This window comes from Cnephaeus nilssonii (assembly GCF_951640355.1).
Source record: "Cnephaeus nilssonii genome assembly, chromosome: 19".
In the NCBI taxonomy this organism is placed as follows: Eukaryota; Metazoa; Chordata; class Mammalia; order Chiroptera; family Vespertilionidae; genus Cnephaeus; species Cnephaeus nilssonii.
In genome coordinates, this window is record NC_137090.1 from 33,472,501 (window position 1) to 33,483,504 (window position 11,004).

At 40.9% G+C, this 11,004-nt stretch overlaps 1 protein-coding gene across 1 annotated transcript in view; it reads left to right on the forward strand.

Annotated features, from left to right (window-relative positions):
• EFCAB5 (EF-hand calcium binding domain 5) overlaps nt 1–5,842 on the forward strand; it is a gene marked incomplete at both ends in the record, with an annotated part of 99,697 nt that extends 93,855 nt beyond the window's left edge. Inside the window, 1 exon segment of the mRNA XM_079798673.1 lies at nt 5,649–5,842. Within this exon segment, the coding sequence (XP_079654799.1) occupies nt 5,649–5,842 (194 nt within the window).
• Nucleotides 5,843–11,004: the final 5,162 nt, after the last annotated feature.

Below are 11,004 nucleotides of genomic sequence, written 5' to 3' on the forward strand. Positions count from 1 at the left end.
TTTTTTTCCCACTTTCTGAGACATTCTCTCAATCTGCTAATCCTATTGAATTTTTGTTTCTGCATGTTTTAATGTCTAAAAGCTTTGTTGTTGTTGTTCTTTAAATACTCGCTTTTACAACATCTGTTCTATTTCTTAAATGCAATGTCCTATCTCTCTGAAGGTATTAATGATAATTATTTTTTAAAGTTTTCTTCTCCCTGTGGTTTCTCCTCTTTCCTTCTGTTTCAGTGTTTTGGTGTCTGTATGTCATCTTCTTTACATCTCCTACACACTAGGGGCAACTCCTTACCCCAACCCTAGAAATATTTTCCTCAGAAAAGGTAACATAGAAAGTCTCTGACCTAGGGGACATAAGACACAGTTGAGAAGGGAGAGTACCAGAGTGAAAACAGGGAGAGTATGAGTGTGTCTACTGAATACTGAGATACCTATAGGCTTTCCCCACTAAGCTCCAACAAAAAGGGGAAAACAAAAGGCACAAGCAACTGATACCTATACCACTTGAAGTGCAAGAAAATAGTGCAGGACTTTTATTTGTAATAAATTTATCCCATCAATGTCGGATTTCTATTTTTTACTGTTTTAAAATAAATAATTTATACATAAATATACATATATTTTGATCATGTTCAACATTTGTTATTGATAGAGGGATATGATCTAAGAATTATTAAAAGCCACTGTATTAAAGTATGAATTTTTATAAAGATAAATTGCATTGATTTCAATTTATACATAATTTGGTTTATGGCCACATCATTTTATTTTTTATTTATTTATTTATTTTTTTATGGCCACATCATTTTAAAAAGCCAATACAATGTGATATTGTACAGAAGTTGTGCTTACAATAGGAATGAAATTAATGCAAGAACTCAGTGTTCAGCCTGGAATAAACTTACACCCAAACTTTGATAACTCAAGGAAAAAAGCAGAAGACTTAACTTAATCCAGTATTAAAGCAGAGATCCATAAATGGAGATTTAATTAGAAATACCCCATATTATTCTAATGTTTTAAGCAAAATGCATTTCCTATGTAATTAAAAGTTTGATTAAACTTGAATCTGTTTTGAAATCAATCCTATCTAATAAAAGAGTAATATGCAAATTGACCATCACACCAAGGCACAAGATGGCCGCCCCCATGTGGTCAAAGATGGCTGCCCCCATGTGAACACAAGATGGCCACCACAAGATGGCCTGCAGGGGAGGGCAGTTGTAGGAAGTTAGGGGTGACCAGGCCAGCAGAGGAGGGCAGTTGGGGGAGACCAGGCAAGTTAGTGGGGGACCCAGGCCTGCAGGGGAGGGCAGTTTGGGGGTACCAGGCCTGCAGGGAGGGCAGTTGTGGGGGACCAGGCCTGCAGGGAGGGCAGTTGGGGGGGACCAGGCCTGCAGGGGAAGGCAGTTGGGAGGCAGCAGTTCTGGATTGTGAGAGGGCAGTCGGACATCCCTCAAGGGGTCTCAGATTGGAAAGGGTGCAGGCTGGGCTGAGGGACACCCCCTCCCCTGTGTACGAATTTCGTGCACCAGGCCTCTAGTAGGTTTATAAATAGATTCTAAGTTTGTCTCAGCAATTATTTTAGCTCTGATGTCTTCTATAACCCTTACCAATGCAAAGAAAAAAAAAAAAAGCACAATTTCTTATGGTTAGAAAAGGAAAAAAAAAAGTAGTATATCTGCTTGAAAGAATTGTAAAATCTGTGCAAACTACTGCAAAGATCTGGCATCTATCCACCACAAGAGAGCAGCAGTGCTCAACCACTGTTAATGGGAACCCCACATAGCAGCAATTTTCAACCTGTTTATGTGCTACCACACACTGTTGTGCCACAAGAATTTTTAAAACGTGCAATACCTGACTATTTAGTCAGGAGCACTGACCTCTTTTTCCTTAGATTGTCAAATAAAAGAAAAAATGACAACAGCCAACACAATAGCTTTCAGGTGTGAATAAATCAAAAGAATACCTTTTTTTTTTTTTTTGTCAGATTGGCAAAAAATATATTTTTGTGTGTGCCACAGAATTTTAGTAATTGGTTTATGTGTGCCATGACGTGAAGAAGGTTGAAAATCACTGCCACAGAGCAATGGGGCTTCATTAGAGGAATAGATTAAAGCCCGTTATTAACACATCCATCTCTCATTGGAAAGGGCAGGGAACAGAAACTATGGCCCGAACAGGTTTGGAGCTTCTGTCCCTGGTAACAAGACAGGAAATAAGCAACAGGGGCTTGTGAAAGGGAGTGACCTCGCTCCCTATTCTTGTGTCCTTGAATCACCATGGAGATGGCTGACGGGCTTAATAATGGTTGCAGATAGGAGTCTATTCATTTGGATGTCAGATAAGAACATTGTGGCAGGCATCAAAGAAACAGAGCTCTTGATGGGATTTAGGAGGGAGGAATAAAAGCTGTGGGGAGCAGGAGAGCTGTTATATGTCAGAAAATCAGGACTGATTTTAGAAGTATTCTGGGGTGAACTTTTATTTTATTTAATTAAATTCATAACATTAAGATAATCAGAGTAATCTTTGCAGCCTATAGCATAACTTTGTTTCAGGAACTAATAAATACAAAAAGGGATCAATGATAACAAATGCACTTCAAAATTGTACACTTGTATGTTGATTGGTCTAGTATTACCTATAACATGAGAAGAATCAGGTACATTTCATGTGCTGTCATGACCAGCATTTGTTTTCATTCATAATTGTCACTAATGTTACTGAGTTATAATCTGAAAAGACTTAGTATTTGAAAAACCTAATTTAATTAGTCCATAATTGAATGTTGTTTCAACTCAACATTTATTGAACACTTGTAACTGGAAGAAGACAGTGCCTCTGTGTGTGTGTGTGTGTATGTGTGTGTGTGTGTGTGTGTGCATGTTAAAAGAGAATTCTAGAACTTAAAACATTGTGTCTGCGTTTTAAAGTCAGTTTAAAAAAATTTTGAGACTTGTGAATGTTTTTCACATTTTATGTGCCTTCATGTTGATAGAAGATAGGGAAGTAAAATATGTTGTGTTTCATTTAATAGATATCCATAAGTACAATTGTCATTGTTAAAGAGCTATGGATAGCCCTGGCCAATATGGCTCGGTTGGTTGAGCATTGTCCCATGCACCGAAAGGTCACTAGTTTGATTCCCAGTTAGGGCACATGCTCAGATTGTGGGTTCAATCCCTGGTTGGGAGGCAACCAATCCATGTTTCTCTTTCTCTCTGTCTCTCTGACCCCCTCCCTCCCTCTCTCTCTAAAATCAATTTTTTTAAAAAAGAGCTATGGATAGCAGATGATATTTAAAACCCCTTATTCAATTATAAGTATTACTAGAGGCCTGGTACATGAAATTTGTGCACGGGGGAGGAGGTGTGTGTCCCTCAGCCCAGCCTGCACACTCTCCAATCTGGGACCCCTCAAGGGATGTCCGACTGCCCACCGGGATCGGGCCTAAACGGGCAGTCGGACATCCCTCTCAAAATCCAGGACCGCTTGCTCCCAAATGCTCGCCTGCTTGCCTGCCTGATTGCCCCTAACCGCTTCTGCCTGCCAGCCTGATCACCCCCTAACCACTCCCCTGCCAGCCTGGTCGATGCCTAACTGCTCCCCTGCTGGCCCAATTGCCCCTAACTGCCCTCCCCTGCAAGCCTGGTCACCCCTAACTTCCCTCCCTTGCCAGCCTGGTCGCCCCTAACTGCCCTCCCCTGTCAGCACGATTGCCCCTAACTGTCCTCCCCTGCTGGCCCAGTCACCCCTAACTGCTCTCCTCTGCTGGCCTGGTCCCCCGCAACTGCCCTCCCTTTCAGGCCTGGTCCCTCCCAACTGCCCTCCCCTGCTGGCCTGATTGCCCACAACTGCCCTCCCCTGCTGGCCATCTTGTGGCAGCCATCTTGTGTCCACATGGGGGCAGCCATCTTTGACCACATGGGGGTGGCCATCTTGTGTGTTGGAGTGATGGTCAATTTGCTTATTACCTCTTTATTAGATAGGATTTATGGTTTATTCAACTCAAATCAGCAAACATTATTGGGTTAGGCATAGACCTGAGGGTGGGAGGCATCTGAAAGAAGGTAATTAATATATATTTTTAGCAACTACTCTGTGACAGATTTTCACATATCTTTTCTCATTAATTTTCATAACAATCCTGAGGTATTATCCCTGTTTTGTGGAAGAAGAAACAGGCTCAGAACAATCAGGTGACCTGCTCCAGGGCACAAGACTAGTTGGGGTAAAGTCAAGATGAGAAGCCATGCCTGGCTGATGTGGCTCAGTGGTTGAATGTCAACCGATGAACCCAGGGCACATGCCTGGGGCTGTATAGGAGGCAGCCGATCAATGATTCTCTGTCATCATTGAGGTTTCTATCCTTTTCTCTCTCTCCATTCCTCTCTCTAAAATCAATGAAAAATATTTAAAAAATAATTGGAACCCAGATCTGTTCAGCTCTACAGTACATTCTCTTTCCATTAGACCATTCTATCTGACCATTAGTCATTGACTTCTGGGAAAAAGTAACTTATAAATGGCAGTTTAATGGTTTGCAATTTAACAAATGAATCTTAATGGTATGTAGTGATTCTATATTTTAAAAATAATTTTAAATTAAATATTTCAAACATAGAAGTTTGAGACTAACACCTATAGTCATTATGGACCCATATTCTATATCCAACCTTAATGTTATGCGTGTTTGAGTCAGACTTTTTTATTTTTTTCTTTAAATATATTTTATTGATTTTTTACAGAGAGGAAGGGAGAGGGATAGAGAGTTAGAAACATTGATGAGAGAGAAACATTGATCAGCTGCCTCCACACACTCCCTACTGGGTATGTGCCCACAACAAGTACATGTCCTTGATTGGAATCGAACCCGGGACCCTTAAGTCCACAGGCCGACGCTCTATCCACTGAGCCAAACCGGTTAGGGCAAGTCAGACTTTTTAAAGAAAGAAAACATTATAGGGCCCTGGCCAGTGTTGCTTCAATGATTAGTGTCAATGAGAGCACAGAAGGGTTGCAGGTTCGATCACAGCCCGGTTGGGGTGGGTATGGGACACAACCAATCAATGTTCTCTCACATTAATGTCTGTCTGTCCATCTGTCTCTCTCTCTTCCTCTCCCTCTCTAAAAATCAATGGAAAAATATTCTCCAGTGAGGATTAACAACAAAAAACATTAAAGGAACAGTTGAGACTTTCTACCCCTCCCGATCCTATTTTCTTCCTCCCTAGAGATAATACTATTATGAATTTGGTATTTATTATGCATGATTTCTTACTTTTACTATGTACTTGTGAATCCAAAAACAATATAATATTATTTTACAGGTTTAAAAACTTTAAAAAATTGTATCCAAAGAACATATTATCCTACAACTTATATTTTGTGCTTAATAATGTTTTGAGATTTATCCAAATGATATATATAGCTCTAGTTCTTTAATTGTTGTTAAATGCTGTGTAGTATTTCATTAGATGACTACACCAAAATTTTTAAATCCTTAGATGTTTAAACAAGATTCTGCTATGGTTTTTACTCCAAACATATCTAATGAACTTTCATCATAATATTGGAACTTATATTTTAATTTAAAATGTGCAAAACTATTCACACTAACATTTTTTCCCCCTTTGGTGCAGGTCATTCCCGAATGGATGTGTGGAAATCGCGTAGTAATGTCATGGAGTACCTATACCACTGGTCACACATCTGTTTAGCTCTCATAGAACTAAACAAAAAACTAAGTAGTGCTATTATACCCCCATTGCCCTCAAAGACTGACTCCTGTGTGTATGCAAAAATGCCAGGTGCAAGCTTGCTAGGTAAATGCTAATGGAATTGGTGCTGTATTTAGAATATTTTTGTTATGTTCAGTTTTGTTAACTATAAAATATTTTCAATTGGAAGAAAATAGACATATAGACATATTCTGCTCCTAGACACTTGCCTCTGCACTTTTTAAAACCAAAATGCTACCTAAGGAGAAGTTTGATCTAAAAAATATACAGTTAAGGTAGCCATAAGCAAATGCATGTTATAGAACATATTCAAAACTTTTCCTTTCAATTTTAGTTTTATATCTGCCATGGGACTATTATGATTGACTAACAAAATTATTTTCATTCTTTTAAGGTACAAAGTAAAGACCGAAGATTTAGAAAATAAAATGGCAGTTTTTACATCAAAAGAGTACCAAATAATAAAGATTTTAAGAAATGGACTGGGAATTGTTTTTCTAATTTTTCAAAGACTAATATGAGTACTACCACTTCTCCCTCATCACCACACACGCACTTACCTTAGTAACAAGTTATTTCAATGAATAGAAATCCTTGTGGAAAAATGTTTGTCCATGACTCATGGAAAAAAGAAACCCCCTAAAAAAATAATAACATAGGGAGGCTGGGGGAAGGTCAATGGGGGGAAAAAAAGAGATATATGTACTACTATTTGTAATACTTTAAACGATAAAATAAAATTTTAAAAATGCATCACAAAAAAATGACATAAACCTCTCGAGTTCAAGAACTGCAAAAAGAATTTAAAGATTGTTAGTAACTTTACTGCTCTGTTGTGAGATTTCATCTTTGCAATAAAATATCTGATGACAGTCCATTTTTAATAAAATTTTGGGATATTAAACTTCATTTTTTTTATTTGGTTGAAAAAATACGTTGTGTTCCAAACATCTTATAATTTGAGGTCCCTTTTTAACCTTTTCTGATAAGATGGCAGTGTTATTACCAGTCCTCATCTCTTGAATGATCGCATGCCCAGTTTTAACCTGTAAGCCTCTTTTATATTAGAAAGAGGGCTTTTAAGGACATTTGCAGCAACATTTCTAGGAACAAGGTTCTTGAAGATATTAAACTGATAGCCCCATATCCTGATGGCTTCAGAACAGCTTATAAAGAGTTCACTGTGAATACAAGGTATTTTAGGCAGCAAGAAGGGCAAATTTTTATCAAATGCTACCTTTTTAACCACTATCCTGGAAATAGTTAACTAAAGGGCATTTAGCATAATGATAATAAATATATTAGCATGGTGCTTTAACTTGTTTGAAATATCTTACCTAATAATAGACAAATATGTAAATTGACTGTACCTTTGCTATGCCCACAGCCAATCAGAGTGAGTGAGTATGCAAATTAACTTACCAAAGATGGCGGTTAATTTGCATACGAAGGCAGGGCGGACAGCACCATGGCCTGCTTCCGGGGGTACGGGTCAATTGGGGCGGAGGAGGTCCTGCGGGCAGCGCCAGACACCGCCCACAAGGTACCAGTCCATCGGCCGGAGAGGCGATGGGGTGGGCAGCGCCAGACGGCACAGGAGGGATCCAGGTTCATCGCAGGCCCCAGGAGGGGCAGCGGCCTGCCTAGCCGCTCCCCGGGGGTCCCTGGGAACATCGCCACCCCGGGGAGGAGGAGGCAAGGCCGGAGCCGCTCCCGGGGGTCCCTGGGAACATTGCAGGCATGGGGTTGCTGAGACCCAGACCTGGCCTCTGGCCACAGATTCATAGCTTTGCGGAGACTGAGGGCAGGGATCTGCCTCATCTGCAGAGAGACAGAGGTTCTGCAGTGGCCCCAAGATGCGGGTGGGCCCAGCTAGGGATCAAGGGGCATGGAAGGACTCCCAGGCAGAGAGGCAAGGACCCTCACCCCTGAGGCGGGGGTTGAGGGGTGGTGCCACCTCAGTGGAGGAGTGCTGCACTGCAGGGTACTGGACTGACTGATGTGATTCAGAGAAGCTCCCAGTGCTAACGGGCCTCGCTCAGGTGGCCTTCACACTTCAGAGGCAGTGACTCTTGCTCCTGCCTTGACCCAAAAGCAAGCCCGCGGTGCCCTGCCCCATGGCAGAGCATGCCTAGGCAGTGAGTGCGAAGCCTTCCACCTGCTCCGGAGAAGCGGGGGCAGTAAGGAATGGGGGGCAGGGGACGGGGAGAGGAAAGAATGTGGAGCATCCACAATGAAGAGGTGCTCGAGAAAGAGGCTCGGAAGCCTGACTGGAAGGTTTGTTCTGTTTGCCGGGCGGCTGCCCCTTAGGAAGCGCAAAGAGCATGGCTCTGAGGGCTTCCTGTGTGCTGAGTCAAGTTCCACAGCCAACTGGAATTGGCCTCATTTTCCTGGTCTGTAAAATGGATAAAGCGTGTCCCAGTGCCTTCACTGAGCTTTGATGGCTAATTGAGATACTATATAAAGAAAATGAGGGTAGAAGTGAGAAAGAAAAGGAAGGACGAGCAACACAAAAGAAAGACTGAAAGGAACCTGTAAACCCATTGTCACTTAAATAGGGAATATAGTCAATAGTGTTATAATGATGGTAGAATGCCAAGTGGGTACTAGAAATATCGGGGAACACTTTGTAAAGTATATGATTGTCTAACCACTATTCTGTAACTAATATAAAACCTGAAACCAATACAAAATAATATTGAATGTAAAGAAATGAAAATTGGAGTGAATTTTTTATAAATTTCAAAGTTTAAATAAAAGCTGTAAAGGAAGGAAGGGGAGAATAAAAATAGTGTTTTTCATTTTACCACTTCATTAAAAAGACAGTTGTCTTTATATGGTGCTTTTATACTTTTCTAAGTCATTATCTCATTTTAATTTCCGGGCAACTTAAAGACAATTATTCCCTCCACTATTCAAAGAAAGGAAATCTTGGTGTCTGGTCCTAATGATTCAATCGTCAAGCACTTATTGTAAAGCAGGGTTAGTAAAATTTTCTGTGCAGGGTCATATCTATACTAATTAAAGCCTTGGGGGTGATCATGCCAGCAGGGGAGGGTATTTGGGGGCAATCAGGCCCGCAGAGGAGCAGTTAGGTGTCAATCAGGCCAGCAAGGGAGCAGTTAGGGGGCAATCAGGCAGGCAGGTGAGTGGTTAGGAGCCAGCGGTCCCGGATTGTGAGAGGGATGTCCAACTGCAAGTTTAGGCCCGATTCCACAGGGATCGGGCCCAAACCTGCAGTTGGACATCCCCCATGGGGTCCCATATTGGAGAGGGTGCAGGCTGGGCTGAGGGACACCCTCCCCAGTGCACGAATTTCGTGCACCGGGCCTCTAGTTTACACATAATAGCTCATTTTATCCTCTCAATAGCCTGTAAGATAGGCAGTCTCGATATTATCTCCATTATATAAATGAGAAAGTCTCTAAGAGTGAGTGAGTTAGCTAGGTCACAATAACTAGTAAGAGATAGGGTAGAGTTACTACTCTTGCCAGCACCCCAGACACCTCACTAACACTTTCCACCCTTTCTAGGCTAATAATTGTGCAGTCTTTTGGAAATTACTTTAAAATTAAACAACCAGCAAGGCAGATTGGTTGATAAAAGCATCTACGATGAGAGAGAATCATTGACCGCCTCTTGCACACCCCACACTGGGAATCAAGTCCTGGGGATGGAACCTGCAACACGGTCTTGTACCCTGACCAGGAATCGAATGGAGGCCTCTTGGTCCATAGGTTGACATTCAACCACTGAGCCATGCCAGTCGGGCATGGAACTTACTTTTTAGTGAAGATATTTCTTATACTTAACAAAAGTTTAGATATAGATTTACACTTAAATCTGTTTGACTAAATAAGTGATTTTCAATAAGTGTGCCACAAGAATTTTTAAAACGTGTGTGCTGCAGCACAACAGTTGACTACTTAGTGTCAGATATTGCATGTTTTAAAAATCCATGTGACAGCACTAGCCGGTTTGGCTCAGTGTTTTTTAGAATTTTTTAAAAAGAGTATGGTATATGCCCGGATTTGATTCCAGTCAAGGGCACATGCCCGGGGTTGTGGGCTCAATCCCCAGTGGGGGGCATGCAGGAGGCAGCCTATCAATGATTCTCTCTCATTACTCATGTTTCTATCTCTCTTTCCCTCTCCCTTCCTCCCTGAAATCAATAAAAATATATTCTAAAAATAATCCTTGCGACAGACCAGTTGAAAATTGCTGGACTAAACAGATTTATTGATTTACTTACATTTACTTCTAATTCAGAAACCTAGACTTGAATAGTTGGATTTTTATTGACTCTCCATAGCTTACAAGTAACAATGACACTGTATGGTGTAGACAATCCAAATCAATTGAGCTATCCAGCCAGGGCTATAAAATTTTTTTATGCTATACATAAAGTGCTATATTTTTACTTGGAGGCAGACTATGATAAGTTAAAGATGTATACTGGCATCTGAACGAATCATTAGTACCATTATTGCCTTATTAGTCTTGTTTGAGAGAAGGTTTTAAGTCAAAGTAATGGCATTGCGGTCCAGTTTTTACTTGAGAATAAACTGATGATAGCAGAGATTCCATTATTATGGAATAAATATGAAGATCTTACAGGGGGGAAAAGAGGGGTTATTTTTTAATGGTACAGGGGTCAATGCAACAGGACATAATAATCCTAAATGTTTCAACATAGTTAAAACAAAAACTTATATTAAAAGAAATAGACAAATCTAGATGCAGACTTAAACATCCTTCTGTAGAAATTGAAAGATTTCTTCGGCTGCAAAAAAGACTAGTTTGGAATGGGCCCAGGGTGAGTGGATGCACAGTTAATATGACTAGAATTTTTTAAAAAGGGTATGGTATATGCGTTTGATTCCTATACCCATTGGTACTTCAGTATTAAGCAATTTGGTTCTATGAGACACTATGAGGACATAGATTTTCACCTTCTGCCAAAGTACCCTGAGCCCGATATACTCATACTGAACAACTAACTCATTTCTGGGCCCCACACCAGAGTTCCTGATACAGTAGCTCTGGGAGAGGCCCCGTTCATTTGTCTTTTTAACAATTTCCCGGATAATGCTAACCTGCGGGTCCCGGGACCACACCTTGGGAACCACTGGCCTAGAATGTTGTCATTCTTTTCTTCCCACTGACTTCGAAGCAGTCAGTCGGTTCCCAAATCAAACCGAAGACCAAAGAACTAGGTTCCAAAACAGCGTTCGGAACCGACTTAAAAGCCATTTAG